General features: G+C 37.8%; 1 protein-coding gene across 4 annotated transcripts; it reads left to right on the top strand.

Moving 5' to 3' along the window:
* Window positions 1–8,094: 8,094 nt before the first annotated feature.
* cnot10 (CCR4-NOT transcription complex, subunit 10) lies at window positions 8,095–21,285 on the top strand. 4 transcript variants are annotated; one of them, XM_053494171.1, is made up of 19 exons: window positions 8,095–8,263; window positions 10,518–10,612; window positions 12,939–13,100; window positions 13,181–13,331; window positions 14,729–14,865; window positions 15,108–15,194; window positions 15,523–15,606; window positions 15,838–15,955; window positions 16,209–16,358; window positions 16,648–16,850; window positions 16,957–17,078; window positions 17,826–18,005; window positions 18,251–18,331; window positions 19,529–19,642; window positions 20,058–20,188; window positions 20,317–20,352; window positions 20,479–20,606; window positions 20,694–20,769; window positions 20,904–21,285. In XM_053494171.1, the coding sequence occupies exons 1-19, from the start codon at window positions 8,245–8,247 to the stop codon at window positions 21,068–21,070; spliced, it is 2,241 nt and encodes a 746-aa protein (XP_053350146.1). In that variant the 5' UTR covers window positions 8,095–8,244; the 3' UTR covers window positions 21,071–21,285. The 4 variants fall into 4 exon arrangements, with proteins under 4 accessions (XP_053350146.1, XP_053350145.1, XP_053350144.1 ...); XM_053494170.1 differs by having other exon boundaries at window positions 15,105–15,194; XM_053494169.1 differs by having other exon boundaries at window positions 14,726–14,865.
* Window positions 21,286–23,010: the final 1,725 nt, after the last annotated feature.

The raw sequence follows: 23,010 nt of genomic DNA, 5'->3' as shown, positions 1-23,010 counted from the left end.
TGGCTATTTTTAACTCATGTAACTTTTACATAATTACATAATTTACTACCTCAGATACAGATTTTGACATTTGACATTACAGCTTAATGTCCCATTAAAAGGAAATGCAGGTGGGAAAAATGTTATTAAAATGTCAATGAAATATAAAACAAATTTCATGCTAATACTGGAAAAGGCCAAGAAATGATCTATTAATCACTTGCGTGACTCTACCCTTAATATGCAGCAACCCATTGTCGATAGTCTGTGTTAACAGTTAGCAGTGTAAAAAGTACCTTATCAGTTGTATCAGCAGTGTGGGCGATGTGGATATGGGTTTTTTTTCTGTATAGCAAAATATTCTGCAAATGACCAGGGATCAAAGGTCAAATTGATATGTGCAGAAACAAAATCACTTGACTTTTTCTCTTGGTGCTGTTAAAAACATTTGTTGAAAACTATCATACAGAAACACTATTTATTACCAGCTAGCAGTGAGTGTGTGATGCAATCAAATGGCTATTTTTTTTTTTATGTGTGACTGTTTCGATTTAAGTAACTTGAGCATTACTAAATATGTTTGTGCCTAGAGGGAGTTTTGTAGCCATTCCTCTTATGATTCATGAGCCAGTGGTCAATACATAATTCATTGCATGCCATTACCAGCAGGTGGAATTTATATAGACTCCCAGCACATCTCATTCAACTGTTCCAGCCGCCTCGGCACAATTAATTTGGAGTCTTAAGAGTCCTTTTAAAACTCACTATTCACTCATATGCTTGGATATCAATAAATAAAAACACACATAATTGACAAAATATTAAACAATATCACCATTAACTGTTACAAACAAAATATAATAGAATATAATAATAATAATAATAATAATAATAATAATAATAATAGAAAATAAAAAATAAATTAGTCGGGAACTGGTATACTCCTTCTTGCTATGACTTGTTTATTCTTTGCAGACATTATAACGATCTTAAAGATGGAGGGATGGATGAAGCAGAGAGGTTGAATTTCTGGGAGAAGGGAATAAATATGGTTAAAAACAAGTGACATGAGTTTCCATCTTAAATACTATGGTCAGGTCAACACAGGGGACAAGAGTGCAACAGAAATGGATGCAGGAGATGTATTTGCCTACTGAGGGTATTACTGCCATCTTGCAGAGATTTCCTGTTTGGGTCAGTATGGCTGAAAAATGTAACGGACAAATTTAACATTTGATTGAGCTGGTTTCTTTTGATAATTGGTTCAGAACCTAATGCACCAACAGTGAACAGATCAAATTGATTTGTACTCTTTGAGAAAATCTATTTCCTCACATTTTGTATATTCGAATGACTGTATACATCACTTAATTACTTGCTCCTATTGCATGATTCAAGCTAAAAAAGTTTTCCTATTTGTAATAAATACATGATATACTTTACTAATTATCAGAAGGTTAGCAAAGGTCATGAAGTAGTAAAGGTTGGAAGGCCCTGTTGGTAGAAACACTTTTTCACACAGGGCTATGTAGTTTTGGATTTTGTTTTCCCTTAATAATAAAAACCTCTATTTTGAAGAGTAGAAAGGCTGTTGGTCCTGATGACATACCTGTGGAGGTATGGAAGTGCTTAGGAGAGATGGCAGTAGAGTTTTTGACAAGTTTGTTTAACGAGATCTTGGAGAGTGAGAGGATTCCAGAGGAATGGAGGAGAAGTGTATTGGTGCCAATTTTTAAGAACAAGAGAGATGTGCAAAGCTGTGGCAATTATAGAGGTATAAAGTTAATGAGCCAGACAATGAAGCTGTGGGAAAGAGTAGTGGAAGCTCGGTTAAGGGCAGAGGTGAGCATTTGTAAGCAGCAATATGGTTTTATGCCTAGAAAGAGTACATCAGATGCAGTATTTGCTTTGAGGATGCTGGCGGAGAAGTACAGAGAAGGTAACAGGGAGTTGCATTGTGTCTTTTTAGATTTAGAGAAAGCGTATGACAGGGTGCCAAGAGAGGAGCTGTGGCATTGTATGAGGAAGTCTGGAGTGGCAGAGAAGTATGTTAGAGTGGTGCAGGACATGTATGAGAGCTGTAAGACAGTGGTAAGATGTGCTGTAGGTGTGACAGAAGAGTTTAAGGTGGAGGTGGGTCTGCATCAAGGATCGTCTCTAAGCCCCTTTTTGTTTGCTCTGGTGATGGACAGGATGACAGATGAGGTAAGACAGGAGTCCCCATGGACTATGATGTTTGCAGATGACATTGTGCTCTGTAGCGAGAGCAGGGAACAGGTGGAGGAAAATTTGGAGAGGTGGAGGTATGCTCTGGAAAGCAGAGGAATGAAGGTTAGCCGCAGCAAGACGGAATACATGTGTGTAAATGAGAGGGACCCAGGAGGATTGGTGAGGCTACAGGGAGCAGAGGTAAAGAAGGTGCAGGATTTTAAGTACTTGGGGTCAACGGTCCAGAGCAATGGAGAGTGTGGAAAGGAGGTGAAGAGGCGGGTACAGGCAGGTTGGAATGGGTGGAGAAAAGTGTCAGGTGTGTTGTGCGATAAAAGAGTATCAGCGAGAATGAAAGGAAAGGTGTACAGGACAGTGGTGAGACCAGCGATGCTCTACGGCTTAGAGACAGTGGCGCTGAAGAAAAGACAGGAGGCAGAGTTGGAGGTAGCAGAGCTGAAGATGTTGAGGTTCTCCTTGGGAGTGACAAGGATGGATAGGATTAAGAATGAGTTTATCAGAGGAACAACCCACGTTAGATGTTTTGGAGATAAAGTCAGAGAGGCCAGATTGAGGTGGTTTGGACATGTTCAGAGGAGAGATTGTGAATATATCGGTAGAAGGTTGCTGAGGTTGGAACTGCCAGGCAGGAGGTCTAGAGGAAGACCAAAGAGGAGATTTATGGATGCAGTGAGAGAGGACATGAAGTTAGTTGGGATGCGGAGGATAGGGTTAGATGGAGGCAGATGATTCGCTGTGGCGACCCCTGAAAGGGAACAGCCGAAAGACAAAGAAGAAGAAGAAGAATAAAAACCTCTATTTAAAAACTGCATGATGTGTTTACTTGTGTTACCTTTGACTGATATTTAAATTTGTTTGGTCTGAAACATTAAAGTGTAACAAACATGCAAAGAAATAAGAAATCACTAAGGGGGCAAACACTTTTTACACCACTGTATAATGCGTATCAGAACATGCCGTTATCAACACTGTAGTGATGTAATATGTTTCCACCATGAAGTGGATTATTTTCCTACTCTCATTGCTCAAAAACAAAGCATTTCCTACAACAAGCTTTTAACTTGTTGGCCAGTTATGTGTGAAAAAAAATTTCCTCATGTTCCCAAAGCCAGCCTCTCCCTGGAATATGCCCATGCTATCAGTGAAGGTAAAAATCCATTGATTTGGGATTACCTGGTCATTCAGTAAATTCAGATTATCACCTAACGAACTGAACGAGTACAGTTTGTTTGAAAGTAATGTCAAGAGAATGCCGGTTTTGTCTAAAAAGAACATGGATGACTGAGGAACAAACCAAGACTTTTGGAAAAATGTCCTATGGACAAAAGTGGAGTTGTTTGGCCTTAAGGTCCAGCATAATATTCAGCAAAAAACAAACAGCATTTTAGCAGATACAGCTCTTACCCACTGTCAAGCACGCTGGTGGAGAGGTGATGATTTGTGCTTGTTTTGCAGCCACGGGACCTGGGCACATTGCAATCATTGAGTCCACCATGAATTCCTCTGTACACCAAAGTATTCTAGAGGCAAATGTGAAGCCATCTATCTGACAACTTGGTCGAAATTGGGTCATAATGGCACAATGAAAAGAAAAGTTACATGTTGTTACAGGTCTGAGGTTATATTCGCCAAATACTCAGCTCAGAGATGCTCAGATGATTTTTTATTAAGAGGGGTAACTAACCTTTGAACACATCTATATAGTTGTGGCCAAAAATTAAATTTAATGCTTTAATAGCATTCTCAAAATTCTCATTCTATAAATTGGTATATATGCATGTGTGTGTGTTTGTATACTGCATATGCTCATTTTCATACATATTTTTATTTGCATCTGTTCATTTCCCCAAATGTGCTATTAGACAAAGCTGGCAATATTAACAGATTGGACTATATGACGTACTACACACTACATTTTAATGCATTCTTTTATGCATTTAAGGAGCAAACAGGAATAAACAGCCCAGTAGCCAGGTGTTTCAGACACTTCCAACTGAGCAAATTTCTCAACTGTTCCCACACTTTTGCTGAACATGATTTACACACAGTAGCTGCGGCAAGTGAGCGATTCTGCTCATCTCCAAGCAGCTGTGTATTTAATGGAACACCTTCTCCTCAAGGCTGAGACTGAGCTCTCTGTGAACACATTTGTTTCTGCTCTCATTGTGCCCTCTGAGCCCAATAAAAGCTTTGCAGTTATTCCATTAAGATATTTTTGTCTACTGCAAATACCAATCATTCAGTTTAATTGCCTTGACTGTATCTTACAGGCTGCATAGTCACAGCCTCCAAACATAAATAAGAACTAGGTAAGTGAGATGGTCTCATTACATGTTCTGGTTGAAGATTAATTTGAAAAAAAATCATGAAAATCAAAATTGCAGACAGATGGTATCCAGTATTAGTAGTATACAGTATTAATATGGTCGCTGAGGGTCACAAAACTGCTTTTTGATAATGTAACACACTAGTTGTCACTTAACAGGGGTTTGAGTATGACTTGAACTGTGGGTATTAAAGCAGAGAAGACATTAAACAGTTGGATGCTGCAGTCCTCTAAAACCGGATGACTCTGGATCTTGCTCCCTGCAGTGCACTTTCAGGTGTCATTTTAAACTTTACACATGAAAGTATTAGAAGAACTGCCACTATCTATCCTCTTCTCCCAGTTGCCTGTTTCACATTTTCTAGCTTATAAAATCTTGACAGAGAGAAATGTGTACACTGGTTCTAATCACAGTGGAAGTGTGCCCCCCAAGGCATTTCATATATCGTGGTATCGGAGAAAATAAACAAAGCAAAATAGTGTCTTGGAGTTCTATAGCTGGAAATGACCGAACAAAATGATTTGTATTGGTAGAATACTCTAGTTCCCTATAGGTTATCATAATTATGAAGCAGTGGTTCTCACCCCAGTCCTTCTGGCATTTTCTCCTGCTGTGCCACACCTACTTCGATTAAACAAAAACTGTTAATTAGCTGGTTAGATAAATCAGGCAGGCTGGGAGCTGAGAAAACCTTAAAATGTGCAGGGCAGGTGGTCCTCCAGGACCAGAGTTGAAAACCACTGTTAGAGAGGATCTAAATAGCCAGATGTGCACAGGCAATCAGTCAGGTCTCATGCTCTCAGTCTCTATTTCTCGCCTGTTAATTATAAGGACGTTTTGAAGCCGGCTCAGTTAGACTGATTGAAGTCATGGTGGCACATTAACTCTGCTCTGGAGGGTCTTGCAATGTTGCTGAAGGACTCAGCAGGTGCCCTTAACAACCATAGTTAACTACCTGTGATGTTACACACAGTTATTATATTATCAATTACAGAAGAGCTCTGGTCTTTACCATTGATATTTCCCTACATAGAACCATCATGTGGATGTGAAGACCAGACATTTTTTTAAATACTAATTTATATTCTCTTAAAGAGGTAAATCTACCCTAAAATGCTTTGATTTGTTCCTCTGAGAAAACCTGTTTTGTGTAGAACACTACAACAGAGCTTTCTCTTTCAAAAATAAAATGTTCAAGTAAGTCAAAGTAACTCTTTTTTTCTAAGAGTGTAGGCTACACACACATGCACACACGCACACACACCATCATCACGATCGTCATAGTCTTGTCATCATCACAGTCATCATCATCAGGAAGATTCCATTCAATTCCCAGATGAGTAAGTTGGGGGGTGAGGGGGGACACATACTGACTTAAAAATTATAAGCAGTCAATTTCAACTTCTGATTACTTCCTTCTGAATCACTCCTTTCTTTGCAAATAGATTGATTTAAAAATATTCTATTAAAATACTTGATCTTATTAAATTTAAATCTTACCTCATACTGTATACCACGAGAATCAATGTGTTTAAAACAATCATGCAAATTATTTCATGAGAATTAAAACTTGATCTGTCAGAGAGCATGCTTTTATCAGCCATTGTGTTAAAATGAGGCTTTGAATTATACCTTTGAAACTATTTTTAATAATTATCTTCAACAATAGCTCTTTAGTTTATTTGTCTATTTATTTGTATATTTACCTGCCATTTAATTATCGAAATCTTTGTTTTTTTACTGAAGTTTTCACCAAAATATATTAAATAAAATAACATAAATATGAATAAATAATTCATTAATATTTAATCCAGCCTATCTAACGATCACATTAGTAACTGTAAAGCATGTTTTTCCTATTGGGGTCTGAAAATGTTGCTGAATGATGTATCACTGCATTTTCAGCAAATATTGAAATAATAATTGGTCTCTGTGAAATATGTAAAGCATAACATGTTCTATAGTGTAAACTGCCACATAAGAGTTCCTGGTCTGACCGTGAAAAAAGCATGGCGGCTCCCAAACAAAAATTATAATAAAGTATGTTAGCGCAAATATAGGACAAAGAGTTTTGGTATCCATCATATTTAGTGTGTCTAGTACTGATATATAAATTTCTCATATGTTAATAAAACATATTGAGCAACAATAGTGACTGGTGGGAAAACAGTGCATCTCGGAATACACATAGAAAGTTGCTATTAAAAAGTTTCAAGATTTTTGCCATACGTACTCCCTCATTATTGATGTTTTGGCCTATAGAGACAAATTCTTCATGCACAAACGTGGAAAAAGACAATGAGCATGCACTTGGTCTGTAACGTACGACACACCAACAATGGCAGCAATGCTGTGGATTGTTCTCTGACATTCATTATGCACGAGTTCAAGGTCTTCCTAAACTTTTGTCATCTTCCAGAGATGTTTGTCCTCTATTGAAGCCCACATGCCACTCAAAAACACCTTGAACGACTCATTGCAGCATCACTATCAACTTGCTAAATCATGTCAAAAATCTCTGTGGCAGATTTACCCAGTTTCACACAGAATTTCACATTCAAGCTTTGTTCTAACCTGCTGTCCATACTGAAATAGCAGACATGGTAATGCACATGGTCAGAATAGCACCAGCTGTGCAGCTCCTGATGTACATAGAAAATGTCTATGAAGGTTGGTGCTCACTGTGAATTTTTTGATACCCCCGCATCCTTATCCACATGCACGGTTCCTATCCTAACAAACCTTTTATGGTGTTCTTTATTTTAGTTTTATTTTAGTAAGTCAAGTTTAGGAAATGTTGGATCTAGGTGACACCCAGAAAAGGCATATAACATTGCAGTTATCACTCAAGACTAAGATAGCGATGAGTTAGAAATGGAGTTAGATATTATTTGTGAGATAATGACAGGATCAGTGTTTTTTAGTGATGATGAACTTTTCCTTCCCCAAAAACTGCAGATTGTGTGAAGCAAAGATGCTCTAACACAATGGGTCTTAGAGAGATCACCACTGAAATGTCCATGCTCTTCTCCATCTGACCAAGGGCAAGCAACTGTATTTGAGTATAAATTAGCACAGCACATTCTATAGGACCTATATAATATCTGGATACAGCTCTATTGGAAGAATACATATGGAGAAACAGGTCCAGACTGGATTGAGCTGACAGGAAGCCTAGAGTAACTTAAATATCCACCCTTTACCATCATGGTGAGTAGAAAAGTTCAATTCTATTCTATTCTATTTTATTTGTATAGTGATTTTAACAATTTAACAACACATTCAAACACTGAAACTATTTCAAAAGTTATGTGATGCTCATAAAAATTAAGTTTCCCTTATGTAGTGAATGTAGAAACAGTCCTTGGCTGTAGAGCTTTATAGACGCCGCTCTGTAAAAAGGTTTCAGGCGTCAAAATTAGCCGTCGTTAATTTGTCGCCATCTCGTGGTGGGGTTGTCAACAAAATGGCGCTGCTTCCACGCCGACAGGGGGCGCTGACAGAAACTCTCTTCTCGCCAGCGGGAGACTCAGGGTCATTTTAACGAAGAAGTCCCGAGTGCACCGAAATCTGTTAGTAGCGAATACAGATCCGCGATTCGTTTGTGGTTTCGTTATATTTATATATTCGTGAACGTAGCGAGTCACTAAATAATAACCAATTGGTTTAATATATATTTACATTTAAACACGCCGGTAAATTTCAAGAAATGGCCGAAACGAACTCTGGTAAGCTGTATTTTTATCATTAGCTAGGGAGACGTTAGCTATGAGGTAGGTAGCACACAGGCTAAGTGTTCACCTGGCTAAATAAAAGCGGGAATGTAAAGGTGTAAGTGTAGCTTGAGATGAAGCTCACAGTTTGATGATGGAGTCGTCACTTTGGTTGTGTAGAAACTGTACTCGGTTCTTGCAGAGTGTTTATTAGTCGTGAATGCTAGCATTGCAGCTACAGCTAAATAGCGGGCTGGCTAACTAGTCAAGTACCAACCGTTAGCTTAAACCTTGCAGCAGTAAGTGTCCTCAGTCCTATTGTTGTGGAAAACTGTTTACATCACGGGGTAGACTCTGCTTTACTTAGATATTATACGCAAGTGGACTTTGTGTATATTTAGCCAGATAGCGGTATAGCCCAAGGACATACAGTTTCTAGTAATATATTCTGCGCTGCTTGAGTCTGTGCGGCACGCCCACATCACACTCCGCATCACGTCACCTCTCATAACACACTCCGCATCACGTCACCTCTCATAACACACTCCGCATCACGTCACCTCTCATAACACACTCCGCATCACGTCACCTCTCATAACACACTCCGCATCACGTCACCTCTCATAACACACTCCGCATCACGTCACCTCTCATAACACACTCCGCATCACGTCACCTCACACTCCATAAAACACCCACTACATCACCTCACACTCAGTAACACTCAATAACACACCCTGCATCACCTCACACTCCATAACACACCCTACATCACATCACACTCAATAACATACCCTACATCACCTCACACTCCACAACATATCACGCTCCATAACATACCCTACATTACATCTCACTCCATAACACAACCTACATCACCTCACCCTACATCCCATCACCTTACACTCCATAACACCCACTACATCACCTCACACTCCATAACACACCCTACATCACATCACACTCCATAACACACCCTACATCACATCACACTCCATAACACACCCTACATCACCTCACACTCCATAACACACCCTACATCACTTCACACTCAATAACACCCACTACATCACCTCACACGCCATAACACCCACTACATCACATCACCTCACACTCCATAATGTCTCACACTCAATAGCACACCCACTACATCACATCACACTCAATAACACACCCTACATCACATCACAATCCATAACACCCACTACATCACATCACAATCCATAACACTGCTGACATTACTAGGGATGCACCGAAATAAAATTCTTGGCCGAAGGCCGAATACCGAACGCGGTGTTTCGCATTTTTTTTTTCATTTATTTTATCAATTTATATTAATTATTTATTAAATAGTAAAAATTTGCTTTTTACTATTTTGTGTTGCTTTTCAGAAAAATAAATCAAATAACAAAAAAACAATTTCAAAATATTTATTTAACACCGAACATTTTTTTAACATTCCAGCAGATATTATACAAACAAAGCACAATATAACTTAAAATAAATAAATTAGTAAAATAAAAATAAAAAATTATTTGGCCATCTTTGAAGCCCCCCTTCTTGAATAGCCTATGTTATGCCTATAACTGACCGCTGAAAGAATGTAACTCTGTATGTCTACAACAACAAATGTGCATTAAATAGTGCAAAAAATGTGGATTCGCTGCTGCTGTTGCTGTAGCCGCCGCCGTGTCTTTCTCGTACTCTGCATGATGTTCAGGGTCCCTTGATTTTAAGTGATAAATTAAACTTAAAATGCTGTATGTTTTTGCAGATGCACCCCGTCTGGACAATTCAGCAGAACAATGTCTGCAAACGGCCGTTTTTGCCTCGTCCTCTGACACTTTAAAGTGCTTCCACACTGCTGACATCTTTGCTGCATAAAGCGTGCGCCTCTCACTCTACGCGGGTTACTATTTGATCGCGTCATTGTTCGGCAAAATTTATTTGGCCTTTTTACCCATTCTTTTTACTTATCTTGTTGCCGAACATTCGGTGCATCCCTAGACATTACATCACGCTCCATAACACACCTGCATTTTGTCACATCTCCCATCACACCATAAGGCGTCTGCATTACACTGCATCCCATCACACTCCACACCACATCAAGCCCCCACCTCCCAAACACACTCCACCTGACATCCATGTGCACCAGGCGCATGCACCCTTTGTGTGCTCAAATACTTGTTTTATCACAATCTGCATTTAGTTTAACACGTTCAGACTTAAGGATAATTATTTGTTTCATTTTTGATCACTCCCCCAGACCAAGTCAGTGACATCAAACACGACAATATCGTTTCCCCTGGGATTTCAGACCAGGAAAAGGAGATGGCTACGAATGCCTTTGAAGCATTTACGGTATGTACCTGTTTTACACTTAGTCCAGTTGTCATTAAGTATCATGTTCACCTCATTCCAGTATTTTTGCTTTGGAGCAAACCAAAACTTTCTTTCTGATTAACCTCCATAAAACGGGCTTTTGTCATGGCCACACAGCTGTTTGGTCCCAATGATAAAAATGAGTTCACATCACATAGTGTGTGTATAGAAATGCTCTTCCTTTCATTATTGAACATAGCTATGGTTTTAATGTAATTTTTTTACCATGCAACTTCAAGAGTTTAAGTGATTCCTTTCATTATTTTTCTTCGACCACTTTTCTTCAAAGTTGACAGTTTAGCACTGTGCTTCCAGGTTTTGACAATGTATCGAACCCTTATGAAATTGTAGCTTTTCTTGTCCAGTCAGCGTATGTCGGGGCATGTCATTATTTATCTGTACAAGCGGTCTTTGAGAACTTATTTTAAAACATATTGTTTCTTGACATTGCTACACTGATGTTATTGCGCTTAATTCCTCTTTTAAAACCCTGTTGTCTGTGCTTGGTGCACTGTCACAGTGTGCAGTGAGGATTTTAAAGACCTGAATGTTAATCGATTAGCCCATTGGCAGCTATGAGTGTATGACTATTAAATAATGTAGCAGAACTGCTACGATACATTAGACCACAGGTGAAAGATTTTGGTTTATCTTCTGATCTCAGGTTTGGTCAGTTGGTTCATTCTGTGCCATTCTGCAGTAATTTTAGCAGCATGGAACAACTTTGTTTTCAGGTCTTACATATACTCTATGTGCTTTTATCTGTTTGTTAAGATTAATGCAATTTTCATATTCTGTGGCATCACAAATCCGCTGTGTAAATTACTTACCATGACCAAGGAAGGAGACTATATCACCTTGATTTTGGCATCCTTGAACTGGCTTCTTGTCCAATATGGAATCTAATCTAAAGTTTTGCCATTTTTAAGCTTATAACAGTCTAGCTCTTTTCCTCGTTTCCCTGGTCTATGTAGTTTTCCAACCAATTAATATCACCAGTTATGACTAAAAGCCAAGCGTAAAAGCCAATGTTCTGAAAAAGTTTCCTACTAAGGGTGCTATCTGATCTTTCCAGATATGTTGTCTCTAAAATGGCCGATCAAACTGATATTGTTGCGATGCTGCAAAATACATGCATCAACAGACACATCGTGTCATTGCCAGTCTGGGAAGTCTCTTTAAGAGATGACAAATTAGCAATATGCAAAAAAAAAGTTTTTCCTAAAGCAAAACTGCAACCAAATGTCTGCCAAAAGCATTAACACAACAAACCTTACTTACCACTCAAGAACAACGCTATGGGAATAATAATCCATATTCAGGTTATCCACAAAGGTTGCAGACCATTATCTCCCCAAAAAATATATAAAGAAGTGAGAAATAAAAAACGGTTGCCAGCTCTAGCCGAGGCAGCCCGGGTTTATCATACTACTCCATGTGGGCTTACATTAAGCAACTATTTAGCACAGCTGCACAAATTCTGGATAAAAAGACGACTGTCTCTTAAAAGTGCAAAAGTGTGACTTATGTCTGTGTTTATTTAAAAACTTTATTGTAGCATTTTAGACAAACATTTCAGCGTGTGTATGAGCCCTTAATGCAGTTTTTTTTTTTGCTCTTTTTTTCGAGCAAAGGTTATTTATTCTATAAGTTTCCTTATAATCTACATTAGATAGTACGAAAATGGAGTGTGTTGTACATGTTTTGTTATTATGCTTGCAATGAAAAAGTTAAATATTTATGATACTTTTTAATTCAAATAATTTATGGCAATCATATTAGGGCACTGCTGTTGATTTTAACTGCTATAAATTGTAAATAACTAGCGATACTTCACACTTTGAATAGAAGATCTCAGTAACCTCCACGCACCTGTGATCAGCTATTGGTATCGGCCAATTCTGTTTTTTTTGATCGGCCCCAAAAACCTTGATCAGATCAACCCCAGCTCCCACTCCATAAGATGTGCTATCTGTTATGGGTTTTAGATCCAAACAAAAGATACACTTGTACAAATTAGCATTTTAGGTTTTATCACACACACACACACACACACACACACACACTTACTTTATTTTATACCTGCAGCATTGGTTTAGTTTTTATTTGTTTTTTCCACACACCTATGTATTAAGTCTTTAACCAGATTTTATACACTCTTATTAATCTATTAGATGCCCTTTTGTTCCCTATTGTGTATGTCATTTTGTTTAACTATTGTTGTTTTAAATCTGCCTTGTAAGTAAAATGTGCTTACTTAGTATGTCATGCAACCTTTAACTTCAAACATCTGATTTGTCTCTAGTCTGGAAATTATGATGACGCCTTAAAGCAGCTAGAAAGTCTCCAGGAGCTTAACAAAGATGACTACAAGATTGCCATGAACAAAGCTGTCACAGAGTTTTACAGAAGTGGCCAGACCACCACAAGCACCTTAAAGCAAACTTTAATGATGATAAAAAATCAGGTGAGACAATAGAGCACTTAGCTGTTATGTGTTTCTCATGGAGCTAAATATTAAGTATTATGTATGGTCTTTGTTTGTAGGTGCATTCTGCTGTGGAGGATATTGATGGTTTAGATGATGTTGAAAACAGCATTCTCTATTACAATCAAGCCATCATTCACTACCACATGCGGCAGTACTCAGAAGCAATCGCCATCGGAGAGAAGCTCTATCAGTTTCTAGAACCTTTCGGTATGCTTCGGAATATGACTAAAAAGTTTAAGGGAGCTTTAGACAGGGTTTACTGCAATAAAATAAAAAATGCATACCTGTATATCACTTTTTATCAGCTTCGGTTATCAGGAGGAACCCAATAGCCTGCAGATTTCCCTGATCCCAACATAGTTTTCCCCCATATCATATCTTTTGCCCAGGTTTGAAGCTGAGAAAAAGCACTATGCGGATATGTAATGAAATTTCATGTTAAGAACGTTGTTGTAAGAAGGGCGGCTCCATGTGTACTGTTTTATAAAATCTTTTGCATCGTTGGCTACTGTAGGTTATAATTTTATGATTTAATATCACATGAGAGGGAGTGCTGTTGTGCTTGAATAGCAGCACAGCTGCCAAAACGAGGTTCAGAGGTAATCTGATAACGTAAAAGCAATTACGTAGACAAAGTTGTTGATTAAACGACACAACAAGGTGTGTGTTTCTTAGAAAAAGTGCTACGTGACTGCTTTTGAATGTGTGTTTTGGCAGGCAGCTTCTCTCCTCAGTACCATGGATTGCATCAACCTACTTTCACCCATACTGGCACCCGAGAGTAATTAACGATTGTTAGAGCACCCTTGACATGAAAGCTAAATGTAGTTAAATGTCCTGTTGCCGTTACTGTCTATTATTACCACTTGTGGAATGGCTCTCGTCCAATCACGTTACTCAGAGCCAACTGTTGTATAATAAAGATTACAGCCCCATTGCTGGGAGGATTAATACTGCAGATTTTAAGTGTGTTTTGAGGGCTTGTGATTGACCCTCAGGTCTGACATGTACTGCTTCCAGGTTTTGTGTGCAGCATTCAGGAAAGCAAATTAAACCAAAGAAAATTATAAAAGAGAAAAATGAAAATAAGAATATACAAAACCTCAGTGAGTCTATACACATCGCTGCATACAGGGTGTTCAAGTCAAACCGGGACATTTTTTGGGGGCAAATGACTGCGTAAAACAGATTGACAATTATAGAAGACTTTACAGTAGTTTGTGTCTTAAAGAGACATTTGAAAAAAAAATTGCACATAAAAAAATCCTTTTATTGTGGTTTTTTTTTTTTTTTTTTTTTTTTTCTTCCCAACATTAAAGTTGGGTGGATTTGTCATGTTATCAAATTGTTGTAACTAAATGAATATCTTTGGCATTGAGCAATTAAAATGATTATAAATGTATCGGGAGGGTCGGATATATTTTTAGAGTAGCTTAAGGTTTTGTTTTTTTTTGCTTGTTTTTTTAAATGTACACTGGAGTTGCTCTTTAAAACATTTAAATTTAATGTGTAGGCATTTAAAATTTATGATTGCTCCCACTTTGCTATGCCCTGGTGCAGTGTGTTTGAGTGGTATGGCTTGATGGTGTTCTCTGTACTAGAAGAGAAGTTTGCTCAGGCTGTGTGTTTCCTGTTGGTGGATCTTTACCTGCTCACCTTCCAGCCAGAAAAAGCACTTCATCTGCTTGCGGTGTTGGAGAAACACTCTGTACAAGGCAATAACAAAAATGGTAAAGGAGAGGTAAGAAAGAAATTTGTATTTTTGCTTCATGGTTTTCTTTTTTTTTTTTTCTTCTCTCTCTTCCCTCCTTCTTGCGTCTCTAAATCTCTAAGTCTCTTGTCAGTGTAGACAGTATTGTTTCTAGTTTGGTCACAAAATATAAACTATAAATGATAGATAGATATTATTGATCTTGAAGGAAATTAAAGAAGTGTGGTTTAAAATACTGGATGTGTACTGCAATTTGCCTTCATTTGGAGCAGGGTGTGAGTGGCACCGCCAGAGAATCTGCTGCCCAGAAAACTGAATTTGTTGCCATGATTGAGGCAGCCAAGTCCCGGATGCACCAGGTATTTTCTTTATTCCGTTTTAAAGAGTAAAACATTTTCTATACAAGTTCTGTACAGTCAGCTCTATAAGTATTGGCACCCCATGTAAAGGGAGGGTTTCTGAAGAAATCTTTGTGGTCAATTAGCTTAATCTAACATTAAAGAGAGTAAATTTACATCTTAGTAAACTTATTAAACTAAACAAAATTATTTGTTTAGTATTTGTACTATATAGTGTGGGATTTTGTTGGGAACCTCCCATCTATGTCCTTACAACTAGCATTTTAAGTTGAATTACAGGCATCCTTTTCTGTGTGTTTTCCTAATTTTCCACATATGTGTTTTGCAGTATAAAGTACGGGCCTACATTCAGATGAAATCCCTCAAGGCTTGTAAAAGAGAGATCAAGTCTGTTATGAACACAGCTGGAAATGTGAGTTATGACTAAATGCATGTATTCTGCATAGTTTTGTTCGTAAAGTATGTACCTTCAGCTGTTTTAGTTTATTATATGTATGCAGCAAGGCATTGTTAATATAACCTAAAGTATGAAAACATCTTTCTGAAATTTATAGAATACAAACAGGTTTTTGCACAAAAAAGTCTTCCATGTTTTACTGTTTCTCTCTCTCTCTCTCTCTCTCTCTCTCTCTCTCTCTCTCAGTCTGCACCATCTCTCTTTCTGAAGAGCAATTTTGAGTATCTTAGGGGAAATTACCGTAAAGCAGTGAAACTCCTCAATAGCTCTAACATTGCTGAACATCCTGGACCTCTCAAGACGGGTACATAAATCACAAAACCTACACAGTACTTAATGTTCTTTTTTTCAGTAAAGTCTACTAGCTCATCGGTTTCTTATTTCCAATTAACCAATACCACCATTTCCAGTATGCTTTATTCTTCACTAATAGCATAGTGGAATCAATTAATTTCCTTTCCTTTTAGTTCATCACTAAACAATTTTTGTTTTAGTGAAAGTTAATGTGAAGGTGCTTGACATTTCTGATCAAACATTTCCCCCTTCCTTTTTTGTAGGTGAATGTGTGCGCTGCATGTTCTGGAATAATCTGGGCTGTATTCACTTTGCTATGGGGAAGCACAACCTGGGCATCTTCTACTTTAAGAAAGCCCTGCAGGAGAATGACCATACATGTGCACAGCTAAGAGATGGCAAGAATGGCCAGGGTGAGTGGAAGAGCGTGCTCTACATTTTAAAAAATCTCTTATAAGAGACTCCATTTATGCCCCTTAGTTCCAGTGAAGGGAAATCATGCTGTCACATCATACAAAGATAGTTAGTTATTGTTGTATCTCAGTTTGTTCTTTTTATTTGAAAAAATTGGTCGAATTCACTACATTGGGTAATTGTCACTGTTATCTAACTGAAAGTTCATCAAGTCCACTTTAGCACCTGTTTTTACAAGGCTTTACAGTTACTTTAACAGACGTGTGTCAATTTTTTTTTTCTCTGAAGCTAAGAAGTTCACAGGTATTCCCATGTGTGCTCTGCTGGCCAATAAACGCTATGAGCTGCTTTATAACTGCGGAATTCAGCTCCTGCACCTCGGCCGGCCATTGGCTGCCTTCGAGTGCTTAATGGAGGCAGTGCAAGTATACCACTCAAACCCTCGACTCTGGCTAAGGCTAGCTGAGTGCTGCATCGCTGCCAACAAAGGGGTGAGACAGACTAACTTACAGACTAACACACTAATGACTGTCTCCATTTTCTCAATTCACAGGCTAACAAATTATTTTTCTGATGCCCCCCCCCCCTCCCCCTCAGAGTTCAGAGCAGGAGACCAAGGGTCTTCCCAGTAAAAAGGGAATAGTTCAGTCCATTGTAGGACAGGGATATCATCGCAAGATTGTCCTGGCATCACAGTCCACTCAGAACACAACCTACAGGTGTGCTTTCCTACTGTATTATTTTGTGTAGATTTTTAGAATGAATGTGTTTAATTATTATGTAACAGGGTGTTAGATATTCAAATTCATTTATAGAAACCTATTACATTTTTAATAAAAACATCTATTTCTTTATAATCCGACGAGTAAACTATTTACACATTTTTATCTACCATGTGGTAGGATAGTTATTATTATTATTAGAAACAATACTTATGTACAGCGATGCATTCTAAGGAACAGCCATCAATAGGAACATTTAACTAATGATTCAATGTTTTTAAAGGTTTAAAATTGTAATAAAATTTGGGTGAAAATATAATATTGAATACTTATAAAATATTATAAATCGGGATATTTATAAAATCGCGTTGCTTATAGAATCCCAACTATATCTCAATGCCCAAATGAATCGGCACCCAGGAATTGTGATATCGTATTGGGAGGTCATTGGTGATTCCATCTCAAATAGATACCATGTATAAAGAGGAAAATGAAGAGAAAATGCACAGCACTAGTGTTGGGTGTTTCCAACAGGGGGGGAAAGAAATTAAAAAGAAAGGCACTCATCCAGTAAAAGGTCAACTTTAAAAGTTTGCTTATTTGTTCGTTTTGAAAGCGTAGCTGTATCATTTCATTTTGTCCAGCAGGTGGCACCAAATAATAATAATAATTATTATTATTATTTATTTTACTTTATTTAATTTTTTATTTTAAAGTACAATTTGTGTTTCTGTGTGTGTGTAGTGAGGGTCAGTCAGCAGCAATTCCTGTAGCAAGTATGGAGTTTGCAGCAATCTGTTTGAGGAATGCGTTGCTCCTGCTGCCTGAACACCAGCAGCATGAGAGCAAAGCAGAAAATGGCTCTAAGAACTCCAGCCAATCAGGAAGTACGGAGAGCGGCAGTGAGAACAGTGATGCCTGCAGGTATACATAACCCAGTGTACATGTCCATACACAGTTACAGGCACTTAAACAGCAAGGTAATAATAAAGCATAATTCAATATGTGAAATTTTATGTAAGGATAGTTGCAGAAGCACAATAACAAACATCATGTCAGGAATCCATTTTTTTAGACACCCTCTTTAACTTACTGCTTTACTTGTTTTTGTACATCTGACAGTAGAACAAGTAATTAATTTTTATTTAAACCTGTGATTTAATTTAAAGTGGAAAGAGCCAAGAGGGAGACAAGTTCATTCCTGCTGCTCCCTCATCGCCCCTCAGAAAACAGGAAGTTGAGAACCTCAGGTAAGATCAAAAGCAGCCCTCCAAAAAGTGTCCACAGTGCACCTCTTTTCAGCTTTTATTCCATTTCTCCACTCTTTCCCATCCACCTGGGGCATTTTTCATTTGTTTTCATCTGTCGGTCCAGACACAGGGCTGCAGAGAGGAAAGAGTGGGCGGGTTGAGGGGTGACCTGGGATTGACACCCTGGTACAGTGACATGTTTATGAGCACACAAGCCACCTACTCAGGTTTCGCTTCCCGGAATCTGGCAAGTCTTTTGTGTTCCAGGCAACTGCTGGGAAGTCTGCACCTCCTTTTTCTCTTTCCCTCTTTTTTTCCCCCCTTCTTAACCCCTTTAATGATGGGCTTGTAGTAGATCTGGCACTAACAGGAAACAGAACAAGGATGGAGGGTTATGGAGGGTTTAATTGACAAAACCTCCACTTATGATTATACTTAGAAAATACTAGTGCTGATTGTTTTGGATTGAAAATGTGGATGTGTATAACAGCTAAGAGACAAATGTAACAATTTGTTACAAATTGTTTGAAGTTACTATGGGTTTGCAGGATTTTACATCTTATAACACATTGGGAGACATCACAGCTCATTGTAATCATTGGTTTTATATACATGTTTGAGTTCTTGTGGATATTAGTCAGCTTGACCTGTCATTTGAACTGAATGGGTTTAAAGAGTGAACCCCTGCCCCAAGCCTCTTTTACACAGTGTGCACAGAACATGTGCAAATGATTTTGTACCCAAGCAAAAGCTTCTAACACAGCAAGTCCTTTTTAATTTAATGAAGTCTCTTTCCATATATTTATATTTTTTTAAATAAACTTATGTTTACTTTGTATTGTTAACTAAGGCACATGAGCTAAGCACCAATTAGACTTTACCCAAACATTGAAGTATTTGTAGATTATTAGTTAGCGACTCGGTTATGTCTGATATCTATGACTAGCTTTGAGTCACAGATGTCTGGCATTTACCACTGCTCTTTGACCGCCTGTAAATTAGTCCCCCCTCAAATGACAAATTTATTACTTGAATAAATACATTTAACCTCTTTAAGGGTTACAACATGCTTGCTTTTTCTACATAACTTGTCATTTATTTATTTATATTAGCTTTAGAATTTTAACAAGTTAAATGTGCATCCTAAAATTGAAGATGTATTTAAAACTTATTTCTTTGTTTTTGTCTTACTCACAGGTGCTGCATTTTAGCATGTAGTGCGTATGTGGCTTTGGCCCTTGGGGACAACTTGATGGCACTTGCCCATGCAGATAAACTCTTACATCAGCCCAAGCTGTCAGGATCCCACAAGTAATTAGCTCAAATTACATTCCATTCTGCATTTCAGAACATATATTTTTATTTTGGTGTCATTTTAATTGCTGAAATTTAACTTACTGTCTTAAAAAATATATATTGAAAAAAAATGCTGCAAAGTATTTGCATAATTTCACATATAAAAATGTCTGAAATGGTTAAATGTGAAAAGGCAGCAAAGATTGATTTTAAACAAGAAAGAGCATCATTTTGTACTTGGCAAAAAAGTAGTTACGTTCTGTGCTCACAGAAATTAGTGTTGTGGTTTTGCACTTAGAAAATCTGAACACAGATGATTTCTTTTAAATGGTTTCTATTTGTTATAAATTTTTATTTCTAACATGTGAATGCATTTTTATTTCCACCACTGCTGCTTTAAAAGGTAAAGTAACAGGTTTACTGTCCTCAGGTTCCTGGGTCATTTATATGCTGCTGAAGCTCTAATCTCTCTGGACCGAATCTCTGATGCCATCACTCACCTCAACCCAGAAAACATTACTGACGTGTCACTAGGTGTGTCACCTAGTGAACAAGACCAAGGTAAACTCACTCATTTACTCATATTAATGCAAAGTGTGACTCCTGTGTCACAGCTGGGGGAACAACAAAAAAGGACAGGAATGTTAGGAATCTTTTCTCCTTGTGATTTTTATGTTCTGAATCCACAGGGTCGGATAAAGGAGATTTAGAGCCTGTTGAATCCTGTAAGTAGTATCTATTTTTTTTGCTTCCTAATTAAATTGCACTCTAAAGCAGATAGTTTTGTATCTGTGGTTTGCTTAGTCACAGGCAATCTGAATGCTTATGTATTTGTGTGCATGTGTGTGTAGCAGGGAAACAGACTCCTTTATGTTACCCCAGTAGTCTGGGCTCTGCCCGGGCCATGATGCTCTTTAATTTGGGCAGTGCTTATTGTCTGAGGAGTGAATATGAGAAAGCACGCAAGTGCCTTCACCAGGTAATCAGCCTTACAGATGGTTCATTTTACCCTTATGAGCTTTTAACATTTTTACATTTAAAAACATTCTGACTTTTGTATCTGTAGGCGGCATCTATGGTCAGTGCGAAAGAGATTCCACCAGAAGCTATTTTACTGGCTGTGTACCTGGAGCTGCAGAATGGTAAGTTCCAAGTCCAGCTCTATATGAATAACTGAATTAACCGTTGTGAAGTTTTAAAACAGTTATCTTTTATAAATGAATCCTGTGATCAGAGTTATGTATGTCCACGGTTTCATAACTGACTGTGATTGCAGGTAACACGCAGCTGGCTCTTCAGATCATTAAGCGGAATCAGTTAATCCCATCGGTGAAGCCCTCATCCTCTCCAGACCTCCGCAAAAAACCTCAGCCATTTCAGTCTGTGCAGCCCATGCAGCCTATACAGATGCCCTCTTCCTTCACACAAGTACAACGCAAATGAAGCGCGCACACTCTACAATATCATAAACACCATTTAACACTTATTTATGAGCCTGTAGCAGCAATATGGATGGATGACGGAATGAGCTGTGAAGAGGCCAGAATGTAGAGAACAGGTTCAGGGAAGAGCTGCTGCCTGAGGGCTCATCTCTTAAAAAATGTATATTCACATCTTCTGGGGTCTATGAAATCTTAAATAAATTTTATTTACAGTAATATGGTGTGTGTGTTTTTGAAACAGCATCTTCTAGGATGTGATTATGGTCATTTTACTGTTTTCACATAAGCAGCATTAAGGTTGCTTGAATTGAACCTGGGTGCTCTTCCCCGCCCCCCACTCGTGTTTCATTTGGTATGGGAGATCCCACTTTAGGAAGTGAGGAGAAAGCTTGGATATGGTACACATAAATGTTCAAACTGCTGCAGCATTTTTGTTTGTTTGTTTGTTTTATATGTATGCTCTACATTGTCTTTCAGGAGACAATCCAAAAGTTGAGTAACATAAAACCCTCAAATCTACAACCATCTGAGGGTGTGTTATTTCCATTGTAGTCATAAAGACACATTTCTAACTGAACCTCTCACGCATGATGTTACAGATGCAAAACAATGGTGGTACAGAGCACCCAGGTGTTATTCCCCTGTGCTTATGCAAACACACGTAAATGCAAATGCACACATTCATACCTAGAGAGAGACGTTAATCATGGTTTACACAATGCTTTGCTTTCTAAAGAAGATTGAGGGTTTTTTAAATAGTGTAATTTGCAAATAGCATGGAATTAACAAATATATGGTAAACAATTTCCAAAAACAAATGAACATTGACAAGAAAAATTATATGAAGAATTTTATTGTAAGATTCCAAAATGAATAACTTTTCAATTTATTTATAAATTCAAATTTATTGATAAAATGAAATTTATTCTTAAACTTTTAATGTGTAAGTTTAGCACTGGTTTAGCACTTCTTTATTACCTTACTATATTGATTTTATTTGTTTAAGTTCTTAAAGGCTGTATTTTACGGTTTTACATTGCAGCAACGTTATATTTCATAATAGCTACACTCAATGTGTAAACTAGGCTCTAGGATTGGAGAAAGAAAAATTGGAAATACTGGTTGGGATTTAAGTCCTCCCAAAAGTCTGCAGTAATGTGTTGGGTGATTTGGTGAAGACAAAAGCCCTTCTTTAGCATGTTAATTTAGTTTATAAGTGGCTGAGAAACTAATTACAGACCCAAGAGCCATGCTGGAGCTTGATGAGAAAAAAAAACACATATTTAGAATTACAAAAAAAAAGGCATTTCACTACATTTTAATTAGCTATAACCCCAGTGTATGAATGTCCTATTTAGTGTATGAGTTTTTAATGTTATCCAGTATTTAAACCAACAGAATATGCGCCAAATAACCTACTGGGGAAACAACAATAAAAGCAAAGCAGCTGCAGCTGTTTCTAGTGTGTTTAATCTCTCAGCGAAGTATAAAATCTGTAGTATACTTGGTTGAATACAATTGAGCTCCGATTGGTCGGAATAATCTGGACACTAGTAAAATATTCTATGAGAACCTGATTGACTAATGCAGACCCAAATGTAGGCGTGTCTGTGAACCAGTTTCAGCTTTCTCGTGAAACAAACTGCTTCTTAAATTTTTGTTGGACTTGTGGTATTTGTTTGCAATTTGTACAGAATATCCAGTGTTTTTTTTTTTATCAGAGGTTAATTATGTTTGTCTGTTGTTGTATGTTTCTTTTTTTGTTTACCAGTAACATATTTGTGTTTCCCACTGTGAGACAGTACAAATATATAAAACATTTCGTCCCAATCTTAAATCAAGCCCCACCAAACATCTCAGTGGGACCTGGAGCCTATCCCAGGAGCCTTGGGGCATGAGGCAGTGTATGCCAATCCATTGCATGGCACACACATACACTAC

Source organism: Clarias gariepinus, chromosome 4 (genome assembly GCF_024256425.1).
Source record: "Clarias gariepinus isolate MV-2021 ecotype Netherlands chromosome 4, CGAR_prim_01v2, whole genome shotgun sequence".
In the NCBI taxonomy this organism is placed as follows: domain Eukaryota; kingdom Metazoa; phylum Chordata; class Actinopteri; order Siluriformes; family Clariidae; genus Clarias; species Clarias gariepinus.
Note: the sequence above shows the minus strand (reverse complement) of the source record. Positions and strands in the feature narration are given on the sequence as shown.